This window comes from Dreissena polymorpha, chromosome 14 (genome assembly GCF_020536995.1).
Source record: "Dreissena polymorpha isolate Duluth1 chromosome 14, UMN_Dpol_1.0, whole genome shotgun sequence".
Lineage (NCBI taxonomy): Eukaryota > Metazoa > Mollusca > Bivalvia > Myida > Dreissenidae > Dreissena > Dreissena polymorpha.
The window spans coordinates 9683366-9706088 of NC_068368.1; the positions used below are offsets into that span (position 1 = coordinate 9683366).

The 22723-nt window shown below is 35.4% G+C and overlaps 1 protein-coding gene across 1 annotated transcript; it reads right to left on the reverse strand.

Annotated features, from left to right (window-relative positions):
• Positions 1-1667: 1667 nt before the first annotated feature.
• LOC127858670 (protein KTI12 homolog) lies at positions 1668-18304 on the reverse strand. Its single transcript, XM_052395873.1, has 5 exons — positions 18290-18304; positions 17900-17992; positions 4965-5044; positions 3781-3940; positions 1668-1724 (listed from the first exon to the last, which is right to left on the reverse strand). Exons 1-5 carry the CDS (start codon positions 18302-18304, stop codon positions 1668-1670), a joined length of 405 nt encoding a protein of 134 aa, XP_052251833.1.
• Between the last annotated feature and the right edge of the window lie 4419 nt (positions 18305-22723).

Below are 22723 nucleotides of genomic sequence, written 5' to 3' on the forward strand. Positions count from 1 at the left end.
TGGCTCGATTGGTCATCGTCTGCCCGGGTACTACTTAAATTATTGATACAAGCCTGTGTCAATTGAAGTTGTAGCATTCAATAAAGAAGTTAATTATGTAAAACACGAATACAAACATAAACAGGTATTTTCAATGTTTATGAACAATTGCACATCAGCCTTTGCTGTTCTTAATATCACCGAGATCTCTTGGAAAACTAATATTCACCAATCAACATAATATTTTGTTACATGATTACTGACTTAAAGTAAAAGTAACTCGGCAAGACATATACGTAAGACACTTGACACGATGAATGACACAGTCACCTGACGCCCGACACAACATCGCGACGCACATCTTGAAACGACAATGTAGCTTGACTTTCAAAACGGCGCATGACAATGCAATGCGACAAGTGGCATGTACTTCTCATGTGACACTCGACACGACACTGTGAGTGCCACGTTACATTTATTTTCTGAGCTGTTTTCGTCATACGATAAACCACATTTAAGTAACATCTTAACATGACAGTCGCCACTTAATTCTAGCATGACACAACACTGTATCGTGACACGCTGCATTAGATTTTAAAGGGACAATAAACACGACACACATCATTGTAACGTGATGCAAGTAACGACATTGTCAAGGAACTCACGACCTTGTACAATCATGCATCACTGTTTAACTCTTGATTATAGCACTGTTGCACACAATTTATTTCATGGAAGATGCATAGCTTGCAACACAACAAGTACAGACGAGTTGAAGCCAAAACAAACACTGTAGAAGATTCAGTGAAAAAAAGAGTCACCGGGCAGAATTACACATACGTACAAATAAAAATCATTGAACAAAGGTTCTGACAAGACTAAACCTGGGGAGCCCGGTGCCAGTTCACTGTCTTGCCAGGGCGTGAGAAAACTGCTTGTGCGGGTCCCATCAATGATCGAAACCTGGACCTTCTGATCAAAAGTCTTAGGACCATTCAAAAGATTGAACCCATGACCTGATAAACAAGAAACCGTCGGAGACGGGTGATGCTCCCCAAGGTTTTTGTGTCACAATATTGCACTATATATTCAGATAAAAGGAAACGTCTTGAGGGCACAGTAGTTTTGGGGACAAGAATGTTTATATAGAAAATTTCAAAGGGCCATAACTCTGTGAAAAATAATCCGACCAGAACCCGCTGATAATATGCACATCTCCTCATGGTAGTGAAGCTTCCCGTAAAGTTTCATTGAATTCCGGTCATTAGTTGCTGAGAAATAGCCCGGACAAAAAATGCACTATATGTACAGTTAATGGAATATTTCAAAGGGCCATAACTCTGTAAAAAATCATCCGACCAGAACCCGCTGATAATATGCACATCTCCTCTTGGTAGTGGAGCTTCCCATAAAGTTTCATTGAATTCCGGTCATTAGTTGCTGAGAAATAGCCCTAACAACAATTGTGCACGGACGGACGAAGCGGCGACTATATGCTTCCCCCAAAATAAATTTTGGGGGAGCATTAAAAAGGCTGACACCAAATCCATACGAAAATGTTGACCCTTTAAAATTGATTACTAGTGAATATAATAATAAAATACACATATATTTTTATTTGAGCGTATTATTGAGGTACTGTATAAACATTTTTGTAAGTTGGGCGTGGTTGGACACGGGGTGCATCTTCATGTACGTCGCAACCTCTGAAGCTCGGCAAGGGTCGAAGGTCGCGTGTACTGAAGCTGAAACAAAACGGAAACTGAAAGTATAATAAATGCTGGTCAATATAGTGTTGTTATTTTGAATTTGTGTTGTTTAAATACCAAAATATGGATGGCCGCATAAATTGAAACAGTGCATGAACAACAATGGTGTTTGTTGAAAAATTCAAGAATAAGTTTGTACATTATATACATCAACAGACGTTAAGACGGTGGAACATGTTAACACAGGTATACACTTCTCCCTATTGTATCCCAGGAATATGTTAACACAGGTATACACTTCTCTGTATTGTATCCCAGGAAATTATTACTGTAGGAACACAATTGATTTTAATCGTGATGCTTTGAACAAAAATGAACCTGATCTGTAGCTCCGGGTACGCCTATAGTATCCCCAGGGACACATGTTTTCTGTGACCCCATGATGACCCCCACAACGTCCTGGGTCGTCTTGTCCAGTTCGTACAGGAAGTTAGTAGATTAGAGGGGTTGCTGAAATATACGAGAATCGCTGTTGAAAATAGGGAGTATAATGCATGTGCATGCAGTCGGCACAAGCTCAACTGGGACGACACTCCTTAATTAGATTTTCGTTTAGAAGAGACTTTCTTTGAACGGATAATTCCATAAAAGCAGCAGAAACACTTTACGCACATGCATTAAGTCAAGTTTTCAGTTAATATATCTTATGCCACTAGCACTTTGGGCTACTTAGATTCAATTTTTCATCGCCGAAATACAAGTTCAATAGCCCAAAAATTGCCTTTGTTTTTAGAAACTTTATATTTCTTTTGGTATACAGCACCAGAAGGGTTACTTTTACAATAAGCACAGGAGATTATAGTCATTAAAGCATTGATTTCACCGGACTAATAATTTCACTTTGTTTTCAATTAAAGGGGTCTTGTCACGTTTAGGTTAATTGACAAAATTTAAAAAAATGTTTCAGATTCGCAATTTTTTGTTGTAGTTATGATATTTGAGGAAACAGTAATACTGAACATTAACCATGCCCTATAATATAAATTATATGCATATTTTGATGTTTAAAAACCTGAAAATTATAAAGCTTTGCAGCGCAAAACGATTGAATGATTTTGCGAGTTCTGTTGAGTTGTTATATTTTGTGATACTACGAGGATTGCTTATATAAAGTATAAAATACATCCCAAAATGTATGAGCACGGATGGCCGAGTAGTCTAAGAGATAGACTTTAACTCCAGGCGTCAATGGTTCGAGCCCATTTGAGGGTTACTTTTTTTCTTTCTTTAATGTTATTCTTGTTTTTTACTGGAGCTTTTTAGATCTAATGTTTACATTTATCAATATAGAGCATTTAATGACAACCTTCAATACATGCCCAAATCTGTGAAAAGGCCCTTTTAAAGACTCTTTTTTTGGGCTGGTCATGCGTTTTCCTAACTTTTAGAATTAAAGGACCTGCCATATACTGAACGCAAGTCTATTACTATAGCAAACTTAAGGGTTTAACCCTTTTTAAAGCCTCCGACCACAACAAATTGACTATTAACCACAATGTGCGATTTTGATCCTAGGAAGCTAGGATAGCCATAGCTAGGAAGATGGTTTGTAAATGAAATATGAATTTCCTCATGCTTTTGTATATATTAATGGATGAGTTGTTTCAAAATTTCTCGACCATTGAATTTTAGAGAAACATGTGATCTTCTCATGCTGTACAAATGTGGAAAGGTTTTATAAAATTAATAAATAAATGATGAAGTAACAGTCCAAACCATCGATTTGTTTCAATAACTGTTTGTCTAACTATTACCTCTAATCTTGACCTTGACCTTGAGCTAGGGAGACATGCGTTACATGAAACACACCATATTCTAGTAGTTAACCGTTTTAGTAAGTTATTTTAAAAAGTGCATAAAGAATGATTGCGGCAGTAGTGACTACCCTACACATGCATTTATGCACATACCCTCATTGTGAAAGCTGTACAAAGCTTGATGCATTGGGACTTGACATAAAGTGTGGAGGAGATAAAAAGAAATTTTCATAAATACAGTTTTTTGTATTGCAACTCAGTATAAATCTACAAACTGGTGCCGTGGAGGCATTGGGGGCAGGAGCCTTCTTTTTCAACAGAGCATCTGAAATCGCATCCAATGGCAACACATCGTCCTTCTGAATTACAAACAGCGGACTATCCCAGTGGTTATTGGACCTTGGCTCCTCAAACCTCTGCACAAGGCCATCGAATCTGAATAAAAATTATTCCACACCTGGGCTTTTATTTTATTTATCAGGGAAATAGCCTAGCCTGCCATTGAATGATTTATTGACGAAGTTGATAAAGGGGAAGAAATGTCCCATGGTAAACTTGAAATTGCGTTAAAATAGTATCATTTTACAATTGCATTATAAGAAAATTATAGGACATGCAATTCTGTAATTACAGCCAAGTAATAAAGAATCATCAATATTATGAACATGTGGCAAATGTCAGTTTCATACATGTCATAACTACACAGATCAGAGGGGGTAATCACGTGATAGTCAAGATGGCGACGTCCATGCCAAGACAGTTATTTTTCGCCGTTTTACACCCTTTTTCATTCTGTTATTTTTAAAAGGACGCTCATTTTCCAGCCACATCAGCAAAAAGGTGATTAGCGTTTATTTCGTATTTAAATTCGCTTTATATCTCGACTTTACTCCCTGCAAATTTTCTTAGTGGAGCCCTAATTAGGTCATCCCACTAAGAAATTTTGCAACGAGTCAAGTCGAGATATAGAGCGAATATTACTATGAAATAAAAGCCAGTATCTTTCTTCCTAATATGGTTTGAAAGTCAGCGGAATAAAAAAGTTAATACAAGTAATAAAGAGTAAAAAAAACGAAAAATACTTGACTCGGCATGGACGTCGCCATCTTGTTTGTCACGTGATTACACCCTCTGACAGATGCAAAGGGCCAAAATTATCCACACACACAAACAAAATTAGACCACAAAATATTGCTTTCTATAAAAACTGTGTGAAATTTCATTTTAAGCCATTAGGGTCTATGTCAGATTAATTTTGCAAGGCATAGAGTATAATAAAGCATAACCTGAGTCTTGGTCACACAGAATGACTTAAAAGCAAGTCTCAACCAAAAACAAACGACAACCTGGTAAATCTGCTGTAAAATTCAACATCCCATTAACATGCTTTAACATATGATGATTGAAAACTTTAGAACACTTGGTAATTAAAGATAAAAACAAATGAGTTTTTTCTCACATTTCTTGCACATACTTCTCCTCCTCAGCTCGGCTGTTGTTCCATTCACTTGCTAGTTCTTTACTGGTATCACAGAATATCTGAAAATCACAAAGTTCCTACTACAATTTACATGAACTTGCAAAGCATACTGTTTTTATACTTTTGCAAAATAGTTCTTTAAGGCCAATAGAGTCAACCATTGTTTGAAAGTGATAGTAAACCAATTAGTGGGACTGAATACCTGTTGCAGAGTGATTGAAGCAATATCGCCAATTTAAAATGAGCATTCCAATCTACATCATTAAGGAGATGTGCAATTGTTAATGTTTGAAATTAATGTAAGAAAATTAGTTTGCTTAGTTTTCAATAATTATTTATTTTTCTCTTATAAATGCACGCAAATTATCACTCTTTATTATATTATAATAGCATACATTGTCTTCAATCCATCGCATGTTGGCTGACAGGTATTATTGTAAATGACAATATATGAAACCCGAGCAAACAAGCTGCAGTTTATTTATGTTTCTTAAGGTACAAGCATACAGAGTTCCATTTAATCCTTTAGGAAATTGCATACAAATGTTTTTCCCTATATCTTGCTATTAATTCATGTACAGGGGCTATTTTAAAATAACATGACTCTGTCAATAAATGAATGAAAAACTGAATCAATTTGTACTTGTGAGAGTAAGTCCAAGTATGCTCATTGCTGTAGTCACACGTTCTTTTAAAATCACATCTTGAGTGCAATATAACTATGAACATTACAATTCTTACAAGAAATATACTCACCTTTAATATAATTCAATGAATCAAGTATGGTAATTGTTTCTTTACTCAGGTTTCTAGAAGAAGAAAAATCAACTTCACAATATGTTATATAAATTTTGTGAGTAACACAATACAAGTAATACAAATGTAGTTAAATTACTTCAAATACAAAGTCGCAAAGATATGATCTAGTATGCCCATCTGTTAAAGAAATTCAGGTAAAGATTGGAGAAATCTTGATCTATTTATCTTGTTTTACTTTAGACCTTGACCTCCAACCAGTAGACTTGAATACAATGTGTGTTGCATAATATTCTAGTAACTACTGCAAAATTATTTAAAAACCGTTAATTTGCAAAAGACTAGGTATAACCTTTGACCTTGATTTGTGATGTTGACCTTTGACCTTGTGACAGGGTTTTTTGTGTTCCGGACATTCATTCTGATCATGCTTACACACCATATTCAAGTTATTTGAAAACTCATCCTTGATGGACATGGTTATGATTTGGACAAAGTGTCAGGTACTAATATCCAACATTGGACAATTGACAGTGTATTTTGATTGACCTTGGACCTTGAACGCTCCAGAAAGTGTCAAAAACACAATTTCCTAAAATTGACCTTTAGCTTTTTTAATGTGACCATGACTATGAACATATTAAATATAAATAAAATATGAATCAGCTATCCTTAAAGTAACTCCAAGAAGAAATATATATACAGTGCTGGGCTCAAACCCACAAACATTGGAACACTAACATGGCGCTCTACCAACTATGCTAACCTTGCCACTGGTTCTTACACACAATACAGCTTATCAGCTACTATTTTTCCTTATTTGAATGCCGATGTTTTAAATTACCTTTGCAATGACGACTTCAAATTGCCTCTGACAATCTTCTCTTCTTAAAGGGATCTTTTCACGCTTTGGTAAATTGACAAAATTGAAAAAAGTTGTTTCAGATTCGCAAATTTTCGTTTTAGTTATGATATTTGTAGTCTGAAGATACAAAGGAAAAAGACATTTTGACATATGTTGAAAACACTTGAACACAATGTGACCTGAATGTGTGACTCTGACCATTAACTACAAGTCAATCTAATTAGTGACAGATCTAAGATCACAAGTCAGAGCATTTGAGAGGATTGTGATGGCATTTTTTAAAAGTTTGCCAAGTCATAATAATGTATAAGTCTAAAGGATAAAATTATGAAATACATAATTGTACTAGGATGATCTTTACATTTTCCATTTGAATAATGGAAAAAGATGTAAAAAACTACATAAGATAATTACATTCTTGCATTAAAATGTTCTGCAAAAATATGATTGGATGTTTGGCCTATGAGCAGACATATGGTGTTTTGATTTCAAAGTTTAATAGTGCATATCAAATTATTTAGGTTTATAATGTCACATTATGATTGTAACGCAATTAGTTTGTAAAAAAATTGTTTCAATTTAATGACTATGTTCATGTTCAGATAAGTCTGTATTGATATGTAGCATGCAGTTTATGCACACACTCTCAATTTTTTGTTGCGGAATAAAAACTGACAGAGAAAAAAGCCCAGTTACTGCTTCTGTATATCTCTGCACTAGTAAGTTTGGTTTGAATCATATGCTACCCATTACTTGATAAACGCTACATAGCTAACAAGTATTTCTTGTGAAACACTGGGACAAATGAATGTCCACAAGATTCTTACAAAACTGGGGGAATCAGTGCTTGTTTGTTATTTTGTTCAAATTTGAGGGGTGTAGGGGGCCAGTTGCCAATGGAAAAAAGTATATTTTTCCTAAATGGGATCTTCAAATTTCCAATTTGAAGGTTTACTATTTTTTTTTTTTATCTTTAATAAATAAATCTCAACATTAAGTTCACCTCCCATCAATCCTTATAAATTTAACCTAAGTAATTAATTCAATTAACTTTTATGCTCAATTTTAAGAGATCTCAATTTGTAAGCTAAAAGACAGTAACATGCACACTTTTGTCCAATCCATACAATCTTTGGTATGATAAGGATGGAATCATGTTAAACATTTGGTCAATGCTACATATTTGTTTTTACAAGTAAACTTTTGTATTTAAAGCTAATTTTTTGGAAGACATTGTGTTTTTGTATAATAAGTCTGACAGGTTTCACAGAATCTGCTTGTATGAATACTGTGTAAATAACCCATAAAGGCTACCTGATACCATGTCCCTGTTGTGTATTGTATTATTCCAGACAAAGCTCCAATTATGTCGGGATGCATAGAAATATTTAAAAAGATCATAACTTTACAAATATTTCTCATGGTTTAGAAAATAAAAAAATATAATAGGCTGCTGCTGCAATTTGATTTGGGCCAGACATGTAACATTGGTATTATATATTTGATGTTTCATGTAGTTACGTGCTATACAATAACTTAATAAGTACTTTAATTAAACTCTGTGTCTTTATTAAGAATTCTGCTAATCTGAAAATAAATTGGTTATTTGTTAATTGATTTTATAATTGGTTTTGTTGAGAAACAGAAAGAAAATGTAGTTAATTTGTGAAAACAAACTTTGAAAAAGCCTATTTAGGCGAAATATATTAGACAAGAGAGGAATTTGTTCTGTGTAAATTTATATTTATCCCTACAGGATACAAAACTGAGTAGATCTGAAAATAATCAATTAACTTAATATGTACATATGTACATTGAATCGCCACTGTAAGTAGAACAGTGTATTAAAAGCTTTTAACAATTATTTTTGGTGCTGATTTCCTTTATGAACAAGAATATCAGTGGAACTGATGGATGCTCCCGTATGATGCGCTTTGTCAATCTATGTGTTAATAACCACCTAAAAAATCTATTATAAGCCTCGGTGACCTTGACCTTGACCCCAGTGACATCAAACCTCATCAAAAGGTAGAGGTTCTTGCATTTTACCTACGTGCCAAATATGAAAGAGATCGGTAAAGAATTGAAGGTGCTATGAGAAACTGTAACAAAAGTGTGACGGAAAAATCTATTATTAGCGTCGGTGACCTTGACCCCAGTGACCTCAAACCTCATCAAAAGGTAGAGGTTCATGCAAGGTACCTACATGGCAAATATTAAAGAGATCGGTAAAGAATTGAAGGTGCTATGAGAAACTGTAACAAAAGTGTGACGGAAAAATCTATTATTAGCCTCGGTGACCTTGACCCCAGTGATCTCAAACCTCATCAAAAGGTAGAGGTCTATGCAAGGTACCTACATGCCAAATATGAAAGAGATCTGTAAGGTATTGAAGGTGCTATGAGAAACTGTAACAAAAGTGTGGCTGAAAAAGTATATTATTAGCCTTGGTGAGCTTGACCTTGACCCCCAGTGACCTCAAACCTCATCAAAAGGTAGAGGTCCATGCAAGGTACCTACATGCCAAATATGAAAGAGATCGGTAAAGTATTGAAGGTGCTATGAGAAACGGTAACAAAATTGTGACTGAAAAAGTATATTATTAGCCTTGGCGACCTTGACCCCAGTGACCTAAAACCTCATCAAAAGGTAGAGGTCCATGCAAGGTACCTACATGCCAAATATGAAAGAGATCGGTAAAGTATTGAAGGTGCTATGAGAAACAGTAACAAAAGTGTGACGGAAGGAAGTAAGAGGGGAGCATAAAAATCACACACATATACAAAATAGTAACTGTTATAAGCCGAAACATAAAATTTCCGAAACTCAACTATATCCTGATTTCCATCAATTATTACCAGCATATACTTTATTGCGATCGACACCAGTGTTGTGATCGCTGACTACTACAACGGTCTTTTTCTGTTTGTTTTCAAAATATTTCTTCAATTCTTCAGTTCGTCTACTCTTCCCACAAGACCAGAGGGGGTAATCACGTGACAAACAATATGGCGACGTCCATGCCGAGGCAGGTATTTTTCGTCGTTTAATACCATTTATTACGTGTATTATTATTTTTTATTTAGATCACTTTCCAGCCATATTAGGAAGAAAGTTACTGGCTTTTATTTCACAGTAATATTCGCTCTATATCTCGACTTTACCCATTGCGAAGTTTCTTAGCGGGATGACCTAATTAGGGCTCCACTAAGAAAATTTGCGTGGAGTAAGGTCGAGATATAAAGCCAATTTAAATACGAAATAAACGCTAATCGTCTTTTTACTGATATGGCTGGAAAGTGAGCGTCATTTAAAAAATAAACAGAAGTAATAAAGGGTATAAAACGGCGAAAAATAACTGTCTCGGTATGGACGTCGCCATCTTGATTATCACGTGATTACCCCCTCTGAGGACGGATACCCACAAATATGTATAAAAGGCATTTTATATTAATTTCTTGTTATGGGCGCTGCCATCTTGTCTCAGAACGAACCGAACGCCATAACTGTCGGAAAGAAAATTGTATGATTAAATCTTGCACCGCACTAATAATTTCTAAATTTTTACGCCTTAGCATGTTTAAAAGCATTCAAAAATGGCATAACAACTATTGTACTAAACAATATGCCCTTAGATGAACCTATACAGCATTGTTAACGATTAGATCATAACAAGCTCTTAATATATAGCATATTATAACCGCTGCAAATATATAGCAGATTGTAACCGCGGTAAATACAAGCCTAGAACAGTGACCTCCCTTGTAAGTTTTATTTCGCGCGTAATTTATTGTTTATTTTGAAGCGCCAAAATCAAGTTGATAAACAATACAATGCCGGTCGAAGTGGAAAGGCAAATATCTGAAGTCATAGAACCTTTGGCAAAGAAACCTTGCATTGACGACTCGATGGCCGGACCAGTGTTGAGATTCGCAAAGCTGACAGCAAAGGCTTTCACACCAACACGGGGATCCAAGCTCGCCGCGGGTTACGATTTATACAGGCATGAAACTTTGAGTTTGATTCGGGAAACCAATTACATGAATTGCCACTCGTTAGGAAGCGACTGTCATTCAACAATCTGTATCCAAAAGATTCAATGGAAATTTTCTTGGTGATACTTTTGCATTATAGTTTACATTGGGCGTAGTATCTTAAAGGGACATGTTAGAGTTTGGAAAAACTAAGATAAAAAATTGTCATGTATTCAAAACAGAATGCGTAGATGTTTAAACAAGTGAATTAACCCCCGGGGGGTAACTTCTTATATACGGGTTACCGGTATATAGGGGTGTGCCGATTTTATGGGGTGTGTTTTTCGACTGAAAATATAGATATGGGTATGGTTTTGAGATTCTTAGTGTAGTTATGGGTATTGAAATCAGAAATTTGCTTGTATATAAATGCATATAGATTTGAAAGTATCAGTATCAAAATGGGTATGATAGGTCGCCGTTGTGTAATGGCTATGGTGTCCGCCTAGCGACCGGGAGGTCAGGGGTTCGATCCCCACCGTGGGAGCGTTCTTTACATCTCCCCCAAAGACACCAAGTACTGGTTCTAGGCCCAGGAAACGGACTCGATAGCGTTTATATAGGCCTTAGGCTTCCGATGCAATCGAGCTAAAATAAATAGGCTTAAACTAAAATGGGTATGATAAATGTCATTCTTGTATATACATTGGTATCAAACAGTAAATTTCAGTAACGGGAAAGATGCAGAAACTTGACTGTGTCCACTTTATCAAATTCTAGTATTTAAATGAGTCCAGTTTATCAAATTCTTGTATTGAAATGGGTCCACTTTCTCAATGGTATCGTATACAAATGGGTATGCTATAAAAAAAAATATTGTATCAAAATGGGTCTGCATTATCAGAGTTCCGGTATCAAAATGGTTCACATTTCGGAAGTCTCAGCGGGACACCCCTACCCTAAAATTTGGGAAGTTACCCCCCCCCCTACCCCCCCGGGGAATTAACCTTAAGAAATAAATGTTAAAAGTATTGGTTCATTAATGAATAATCTTAATTCAAAATTGCTACATTAATTAAACATGTGTAACGGTTTTGGTAGATAATTTTGAAAATTACATATTTCTGATTAATAATTAATTGAATGTTGTCATTTCTTGTGGTATCATACTAGTCAAGTAGCCATTCCTTCAACCCTGGCATTGGCAGTGGTTCCTTTTGACACTTTGGCATGAGTAGGGAACTTAATCAGAGTCTTTAACAGTGGCAGCAACGTTTGGGTAATTTCCGATTGGGAAAAGTATGGGTACCAGGCCAAGTCGGAAACATTAGCACTGAACACCCAGAAATTTGGAAAATTCCGATCGTGAAGTTTTCATTTTTTTGCTCACCCTGATGAGCTTAACAGGGAGAAGATGGAAGATGACAGATTGCAAGGGCATAATTGTGCATCCTGTGTCAGGAACCATAGACATATTGACAGATTTGAATCTAGAAGTTTCATGTATGGGATGCCCTAACAATGCATGATCTTGATGCAGGGGCCTTATTAGCACTTACCTCATGGGATGTTGCTTGGAGGGGCAGGCAATCAATTGTCCTTCAAAAACATTATGTTCAAGATGTGCAGCACATGCATGTATGTTGCAACCATATTGATTTGTGAATGTACACATTTGACTGTGGTGCATTTCTGATTGTAAACATAGCCTGTGTTGCTGTGGTATGTGTCATTGGCTAAGCAGAGTGCATGATCTTTGGTCTGTTACAGTCAGAATTTTGTGGACACAATCATGATCGCTGTGACCCCAACTACCACAAACAGCGCACTTCTACAGGATGTGTGATAGCAACACATTTTGCACATGTAGATGATCAGGTTTCACATTGCACGGCCCTTGCCTTGCAATCGTTTGCACACCCAACATTTAGCGCAAGATGCTGACACTGACTGTGTTGTGGAATTAATGAGCAAAACTTGTGGTGCCGACAGCACTTATAGTAATTTTACTTCGCTCCTTCGGGGCAATGAAAGACAGTTTCTGTCCTGTAAGTCTGTGAGTTTCCTAACAAATCAGTCACGATTTCAGGGTCGGCAATGCACCTGAGGTTCTTTGCATTAAACGCTTTTTTGACACAATGCAGCCTGGCCGCGCAGACTAGCTAGAAAGGTCTGAATAGCTGTTCCTGGAGATTGGGTCATTCTGTTCAGTTCAATGCGAGCCACTTGATTGCACAGAGAAGATCAGCTTCTGCCATGTTGGCAACATTACCCTGAAGATCCTGCATTAGGTCTTTACATAAATCTGGGTTGCAGCAATAGAAAAGGGAAGTGGGTAAAACACAGTTCGTAATAGACATTCCCACTTTGTAGATGTTACACTGTTGTATTTATGCTAATAATAATAATAAACTATAAAAGTGCAATAAAATAAGACAATTGTTAGTTACTGATATTGCATTTGTAATTCGCTGTGTAAAATAGAGTACACGTGTGGCTGTGATAGCACACTAGCCTTTTTCTAGAGGTCCTGGGTTTGAATCCTTGATAAGGCAGTTTGTATGCCCCCGGATCCAATGATCGGGGATATATTGTTTTTTGCCTGTCTGTCTGTCATTCTGTCCCAAAACTTTAACCTTGGTCATAACTTTTGTAATATTAAAGATAGCAACTTGACATTTGGCATGCAGGTGTATCTCATGGAGCTGCACATTTTCAGTGGTTAAAGGTCAAGGCCATACTTCAAGTTCAAAGGTCAAATATATGGCTTCAAAGCGGCGCAGTAGGGGGCATTGTGTTTCTGACAAGCACATCTCTTGTTTTCTTCTTGCTATTGTTATTAGTTCAATCTTTAAAATATAGATTTGTTAGTAAAAATATTTCATGAGATTAAAAAAAAATACTAAAAAAGTGTAACAAAACCCTTAAAGTATTTATCCAATCTACATGAGTAACACGGCAATATACTCAGACATTACCCAGGTTAAGAAATTGAAAAGTCTGGGATAGTGTCATAACAGTGATTTTTTTTGTCTATTGGGAAAAGTACTAGTCCCGCGATCGGGAAAATTTGTGTCGTTAATTCTTCAGATTGGGAATTGTGTTTTCAATTTCTTGGTACTAAATTTAACAAACCCATTCAAATATTGTTAACCAGGTTTTCTGAAGGAAAAAACTGGTTATTAGATTGGCGAATGTCGGCGGGCAGGCGGAACAAGCTTGTCCGGGCCATAACTTTGTCGTTCGTTGTGAGATTTTAAAATTATTTGGCACATTTGTTCAACATTATTGAACGGTGTGTCGCACAAAAGAATTACGTCGATATCTCTAAGGTCAAGGTCACACTTTGAGTTCAAAGGTCAAAAATGGCCATAAATGAGCTTGCCCGGGCCATAACTATGTCGTTCATGGCGAGATTTTAAAATCATTTGACACATTTGTTCACCATCATTGGTTAGTGTGTCACGCTTATGGCTAGGATCATGAAACTTAATAGGTACATTGATCATGACTGGCAGATGACCCATATTGATTTTCAGGTCACTAGGTCAAAGGTCAAGGTCACAGTGACAAAAAACATATTCACACAATGGCTGTCACTACAACGGAGAGCCCATATGGGGGGCATGCATGTTTTACAAACAGCCCTTGTTGTTACTTGTTTGCTTTTCAACTGATAAATAATGGTTTAAGTGCTTATTTCTGTTTGAATTCTTGAATGTTGACTAAATGATTTAAGCATTTTTGTAAAAATAATTGCTAAAATATTTTTGTTGTATAAATTGTATAGTTTGGTTCAATGTCATGTTCAAACTGTGAACAAAAAGTGCCACCATTATGTGTTCAGTGTATCTTGCATAATTTAATGGTTATATTTTGTTATTTTGTAATATGACTGTTTGTAAATAATAATGCAATATTATTTGTTCAAGATAGAAGAGTTGTGCTTATTTAAGATTGTTTCCATATATATATTGTTCCTGATTTTTTACAAAAAGGAGTTATGTATTAAAAGAAAACCATGCCTTTAAATGTGTTTATGCCTTCAAGGAGTGGGATACATTAAGCAATCCACTTGTCTGTATGTATGTGCATTCAGAAGCTTGTGTTTTGAAATCTTATTACTGAGTGGTAGGGCATTTTCCTCCCCTGAAGCAGTTCTTATATCACACCCCTATGAGTTCTGTATGAAGTACTTTGGCAACAGTTGTTTCGTGCACTCTCCCCCCCGCCTCCCACCACACACACACTTCAAGTATTATAGCAAGTGTTGAAAAGCTCATACTCAATACTGGGGCTGTTATAATAATATTCCATGAAACAGAGGGTACAAGGATTCAAAGAAAGCACCGCCGATAAAGAAGGAAATTTCAGCTTTGATGAGCTAAAGCAGTCCATTTTTTCACTAAAATAATGGTCCCTTAAATGTGTACTGTAAATACTGGGAGCGTCTGTCTCAAACTTGCACAGTTGAATAACTGTAGTGATGATATGATGGTAAAGACAGGAATTCTGACTGCAACCAGTTTCTGCTGATTGATTAGCCTTTGCCTGTCAACTACAGACTATATGGAGGATTTGAATGTGTCCAATAAAGAGTTGTGGGGGGCATCAAGGTCAAATATATGGCGTCCGTCCGTCCGAAAACTTAAGCTTTGGTCATAACTTTTGCAATATTGAAGATAGCAACTCAATTGATATTTGGCATGCATGTGTTTCTCGTGGAGCTGCACATTTTGAGTGGTGACAGGTCAAGGTCATCTTTCAAGGTCAAAGGTCAAATTTTGCAATATTGAAGATAGCAACTCAATTGATATTTGGCATGCATGTATATCTCATGGAGCTGCACATTTTGAGTGGTGAAAGGTCAAAGGTCAAATATATGGTGTCTGTCCATCCGAAAATTTTAACATTGGTCATAACTTTTGTATTATTGATGATAGAAACCTGATATTTTGCATGCATGTGTATCTCATGGACCTGCACATTTCACGAACACAGCTCTTGTTTTAATGATAACATCCAGCACACTTAAAATATAAATCTATTGTTTCAAGTTGTTTTTTCTCAAACAATTGATGTGTCCTTAAAGGGACCTTTTCACAGATTTTGGCATGTATTAAAGTTTGTCATTATATGCTCTTAATTGATAAAGGTAAATATTGGATCTAAAAAGCTCCAATAAAAAAAAGAAGAAAAAAAAGTAACCCTCAACTGGGCTCGAATCACTGACCCTTGGAGTAAGTCTATTGCTTAGACCACTCGGCCATCCGTGCTCATACAATGAGAGATGTATTTTATACTTTATATAAGCAATCTTCGTAGTATCACAAAATATAACGACAACAACAGAACTCTAAATTATTCAATCGTTTCACGTGGCAATGCTTTATAATTTTAAGGTTTTTAAATTGTCAAAAGATGCATACAATGGATATTTTAGAGCATGGTAAATGTTCAGTATTACCGTTTCCTCACAAATATAAATACATCCAAAACTTTCGAATCTGAAACATTTTTTTTTAATTTTGTCAATTTACCAAAACGTGAAAAGGCCCCTTGAGTCTGATGAGAGTTCTTGCCTGACAATATGAAGGTGAAGCAAGTTGTCAAGGATGAATATTTCAAAATCAAATTTCCAACCAAGAAGAAACCTGTCTTATCAAAACATTCTACATCCAAAAAAAACACTGATTTTTGAAGAAGCTTTCTTAAAAATATGAGTCAATGAATGACAGTTTAATTAATTATATTAATTTCCTACATTCTTAAACATGTCCTCAATTGTAGGAACATATAAATGTGTATCTCCTGTTGTAAGCAAAAAATATGCTGTACCTTCAATTTATTGTCAGATCTATTATACAAAGGAAAAGATAAGCAAGATATTGGAGTTTAAAATATAACCTTGACTTCTGAGCAATGGACACCTGGCTGGTTTAGCACTAGATACATCGTATCCTGCATGGTATCCTGATGGTGATCATTTGTGTAGAGTAAACATTAAAATTACGCCCAAAAATGATCAAGTGCAATCTTGGCAAGACACATGCATCAATCCAGTATTGTGAAAGTTTCATCGAGCTGTCTGCAAACAGGCTCGAAAATACACGTAAAATAATAACCAAACACAACAGTCAAGAGACATTGTATCAATACAAATAATTTATTTCACATTCAAGATATTCTAAAGAACATGTGTTTTATTGAAATAGGAGCACTGCAAGGCAAACACAAATATAAAATGGATCCTTGGCATTCCTTGTGGCAGTTGTAAATTTCCTTTAAATTCTCCCACAACTTGAGAGCGTCTTGCAAGTTGACCGCAAACTGGTAACAGATTCATGCTTCATTCAGACAACAGCCAAGTACTGGCAACACAAATATCTAGGACAAAAAATATTCTTCAGTTTTGGTTCCAACATTTGCCTGAACTCATTATAAACAAAGAATTTTTAATACATGTTCATGTCTGTGTTGCTTTAAAATGTAGCACTTTAACAGCTTATTTGATGAACATGACCACCTCATATCACAATGGAGTCTCAGTACATATTCAAACAATTTCTTGAGATCTTCTTCTGTTTACTCGTAGCCCCTGCAAAACATGAACATTCATTCAGATTCACGTATTAGTCACATCAGGTGTTTACTTGATTATGTGTACTTAATTGTATAAGAGCCGCTTTACGCAAAAATGGGTCTTATTTGTATGCTGCCTGATCCAGCGTAGCTCAAGATGAGGCTGCTAATTCGTGCACTCTTTTGTCTAATTTGCAGACAGGATAGCTCCTAACTAGAATCCACGGATGAGCACAGTGGACTGGAGCTAGCTTGGCACTGTTTTGCATAAGACCCATTTACTAATAACATGTCTCAGACATGGCACATTTGACAAAACTTGTATTAAGCACAGTGAAATAAATTTGTGAGCATGCTTTGAAGAATGAAAATACAATTTATTCAGAGTATACAAATTTGAGCAAAGTTGAGCGGACTTCTCCAGCTTATCTGGGATAACACTCTTAGCGCATGCATTAACCCTTTCCCCCATAAGAAGCAAACTGAAAATGGCTTTTGCAACCAGCATAAAACCAGAACAGCCTGCGAGTAACTTGCAGTCTGTTCAGGTTCTATGCTGTTTGCTGCTTATCAGTATTTTAGGGTTGGGAATGAAGCGTTTAAAAATTGAATACAGTAAGGAACGTATTCAATTAAATGTAACTTTTTAAAGGAAGACACAGGAGTCAAAATATGTATTGCAAAGGGTAAAAGCAAGTTTTTGTCGAATCAGGCTCATATTTTCACAACAAGAGAACTTTCTTGATCATGTGAGCTATTTCCCAGTTGTTCTTGGAGACTATTGAAGAGCGGATCTCAACACCGTCCTTGGTAATGGTGGCCAGGTCATACTGAAATAGTGATAGAACAAATTGAACACTGCCAGGAGGGTTGAAATAGCTTTCACATTTGCATCAACATGTTCTTCAATCGACTTTCTATTTTTGGGAAGTATAGGATATGAAAAGGGATACTACAGTGCGTTTAACAACGATGTTAATTGCGTGCTCAGCGTGAAAAAAAATGGTATATATAATGATAAGGCTTGAGAGATAGAGCAGTTTCACACTCAACTCTCGACATCAAAACAGTCTGGGTGTGCCTCATTAAATTTAGAAGATTGTCAGCGTCAGAGGGGTTGTACTTACAGGCTGTGTTCTCATATTCAGTAATAACTACGATAATGCATTCTGGTCACTCGTAAATTTAAGATCATATAAGTATCGTTGTTCAATTACCTGATATAAGCTCTGACGAAAATATTTTAAATTGTTTGCGAAATTAAAAGTTAAACATGTAAATGTATAAAGCTTTATGCCAGCCGTCATTTCAGCAGTGAAATCGTAACCTAACTTGCATTACATATATCTTGTATATAGATCGACATTAATTAACTGTGAGTTTTTTAATATACACTGATATAAATGAACGGTTTTGTTGATGTTTTTTATAATGCAAACAATTCAGCGTCGTGTTAAATTTAAATGATTTTCTTACAATATTACTATGACGAATTGTTATATAGAGAGTTCTGACTAGTATGCAAACACAAGGTACTCAAGTAAAGTATTGTGTGTTCTGTAAATAAAAAGGATGTGGATGAGACAAACACACACGCAAAATAACCTCACTATTGTGCAATATGTTTTTTTATAAATCGACTGAAACCATTTTTAAAATCGACATTTATATCACTAGAACAAAATAATGTCTGTTACAAGTTTAATGATGATCTGAGAAAAAATCCAAAGTAGTTTACAGGCATTTTAAACAAGCATACTGACTTAGTTTTTGACCCCACATGGCCAAATATCGCACAATGCTGAGCTATCACAATTCTAATTTTCTGGCATATGTTCAAGAGTTGTCAATATTAATAGGTTATTTAACGTTTCACTCTACAATACGGAGATATATTTAGACGACCACACAGTTTGAAGTCATGTTGGACGAACCGGTGTGTGCGAGTCCAAATAGTTTACGCGTTGTTCAGTTTAAACGTCTAATAAGCTTTTTATTTTATATCAATTTCTTATGCTGTGTGTTTTATTTTAATTTTAATTTTGATTTCAAAATGCTTTAATTGCACCTATGCTATTTTCAAGACAAGCGCCCATGTGACTATTGCACATTCGGATACTTTGTCTCGGTATCGTTATAAAACAATTACTTAGTGCACTTGGCACATAATTTTGACAAACGTTTGATAGTTAAAACATTTCTAACACATATCCTGTATACGTTCATATTCCAACATTATATTAATTAAGGGGGGGGGGGGGCAACAGTTTTTTAACAAATCAGATAGCAAGTAGGTAGCACAAGTTATCTCTCTTGAGCAAGAAGATGCAAAAGCAATTGTTCACTCATGAATATGTTTAGACTGAGTGGGGAAATTTGATTAGTCTCTTGACATAATACATATAAATATATTCGTAGAGGTCAAGTAGGATTAAATAGTAACAGTAATTGTTCTTTAATTTGATTAAGCTGTATGCGAATTTCTTGGAAAATAATAATAATTATCATACTCATCATCATCATCAATGATATCATCATCAGCAGCAATTTCATTATCGTCATTAGTGTCATCATCATCATCATCATCATCAGCAGCAGCAGCAGCAGCAGCAGCGGACACATCATCATCATTATCTTCTTCTTCTTCATCATTATCATCATCAGCATCATTAACATGATCATCATCATCATCATCATCACTATCATCATCATCATCAGAAGCAGCATCAGCAGCAGCATGATCATTATCATCATCATCATCGTGGTCGTCATTATAAAAACAAATGCAACATAAGACTATCAGACATGTCACTATAATAGCAATCAGTTAGAGAGAGCTATTCATCAACATATGTTCAAAGTTTACACTTGTCAAATAGCCAAAATAAAGAGCTTAGTTTCCACATCACATGGATGTAAATTAACACAACACATTTGGCGAAAATGCGACAATAGTGTGTTAATAAGGTTTTAATAAAGCCGTATTTGGAAAACTTTCGCGCCCCATAACGGCAATATTTTTAATATATTTAATATTTTAATGGATATTGTGTCCGCCTTGCGACCGGGAGGTCACGGGTTCGATCCCCACCGTGGGAGCGTTCTTTAGATCTCCCCCAAAGACACCAAGTACTGGTTCTAGGCCCAGGAAACGGACTCGAGAGCGTTTATATAAGCCTAAGGCTTTCGACGCAATCGAGCTAAAATAAATAGGTTTAAACTAAAATATGCTATATTTGTGCTTTGATAACATAGGCACACAAACTAACTTTCTTATCTGATTTGCGTCTTTCATGACATATGTATACAACTCATGTCTTAACAACTTCTCATAATAGTCATCAGTCGCGTAAAAGATATTGATTTTAATTGTATATCTGACTTTAAAAAACAAACCCACGAGTTCATGTTTAAATGTAATGGCCAAAACAAATTAAAAATAAAACAGTAACTGGAAGACGTTGCAAAACCGATTTTTAGCAACCATTTGGAAATCATGGTTCTTTCCGTAATACTTGAATGTTAAATATATATGCATATATTTTACTTTATTACATTATAGCTGATTATATAGATATCTACTACTTTTATATAAATTCATTTTTTTTAAAGATGCAATCATCTTTAAATATCCCATGTTTTGTATAATGTACATGTATATGAATTGGTTATGTGGTTAGTGGTAGTCATCCAAAACGAAATTGTGTGTTGTTCCTCTAAATAGACCAGTTTCACAATACCACCGCTGTTGCTATTTTTAGATATCACGTGTTGCGTCGAATTTCAGAACGAGGCTGAACGTGTATAGATATCTAGCGGAGGATATTGATGAACCAGTTGATTTTTATTTATTATTATTAAGGATTTTCATGAGCACTGACACTGATTAAAATAACAGAATATATATGCATATATGCATGTGTTGTTTAGTCGATAAATTAATGAGGGGTTATAAATAAACGTCCTTACAACTAAGTCATATTTTAAAGCCATAGTACCACTAGTGAATACGTGTATATACATTTTATTTCATCTTTATTTGAATTCAAGATACGCATGATCATCAGAGCAAATGTGGTCTGAAGAATAAACATTACACTAATTGCACAAAAGAAATATATACATAAGCCGTATAATACAAAAGTTATTTTATAACTTAAATTCTCAAAAGCAGAGACGTAGATAACGTCTCTATCAAAAGTATGTTTGTTGGTCTGTACTATTTTTCATTAACGATCGAACGTGTAGGATGTGTGTTGACTCAATCATAAAAAAGCAATATAAAATGCAAAGCACATGATACTATTTAAATGATATGTCATTTTTCTTTTAACTTGAATTAATTTTCTTTTACAGTGAAAGACAATATTGAAGAATTATTCTATACAGGTGAAAAAAACGAACGTAAAGCAAACTGAAATGTCTATGCATGCACCTTGATTTCTCTTTAAACGTGATAATGAGTGATACATATATGTCGCTTTATGTCATAAATCTCTTTTGTCTGTATTTTTCTGAAACACTATTTAACTCCGTTGTGGTCAAAGAAAATATGCTTGTTTTAATTTTGTTCTTCTATACACTAACGAACACTCTTTATAGTACTACGTAATGATGAAGTTTTATTTTACCGGTACCCGCTAAAAAGTTTTCGTGTTAGGCACAACATTTTATAAATATTTCAAATGCATTGGTATTATGTAAGCACTTCATTATGTATCCTAACATTCTTTCACAAAGACAATCGTTACAACGATAATTTTGGCAAGGCGGACATTCGTTCATACGTTGTTTTAACTATCCGGGCATTCATTCCCACGCTATTTTGACATCCCGGACAATCTTCCAACATTATTATGACATACCGGATATTCGCTCCTACATAGTTTTCACTCTCCGATTTCTGCAAGGTTTCGCAAATTACAGATTTCAGTGTTAGTCGATATATTTGAATATTTTTTAACGTTATCATTCTCATGATCAAGATAAAGTCTTACAACAGTATAAAGTATTGCACAAAATATGAGAAAATTAAAAAAAATCATTTTAAAAACCACACATTAAAATACCGGATAAGATGTCAAGAGTGTCATGTTATTTAAAAATGTAATAATAATGACCGGGATAGCAATTATTCAGGAACGAATCTCCGGGCTGTCAAAATAACGATGGAATGACCGGGCGGCAAAACATTATGTAGGAATCATTATCCGCATTGTCAAAATAAAGAAGGCAAGAATGTTCAGGTTGTCAAAAACATAAGAACGAATGTCCGCCTGTGTGGAATATAGGCTAGGACAAGTGTCCAGCATTCACTGTATTATTATGATAAAACTGGCTAATATCTTTACAGTATTTAATTAGAGTATTTGGCGTTACATTAGACTTAGAAATGACTACGTAATATTACTACCACGATAGATATTGTGTATCATAAATGATGTTCAATGACCAGGCATTTACCACGTGTGGTTTATGACACCATGCTGGTAATAAGTATTTGTCGGCACAATATCTGATCATAACGAGATAATGGGTTTGTGCTAAACACAGGGGCTATT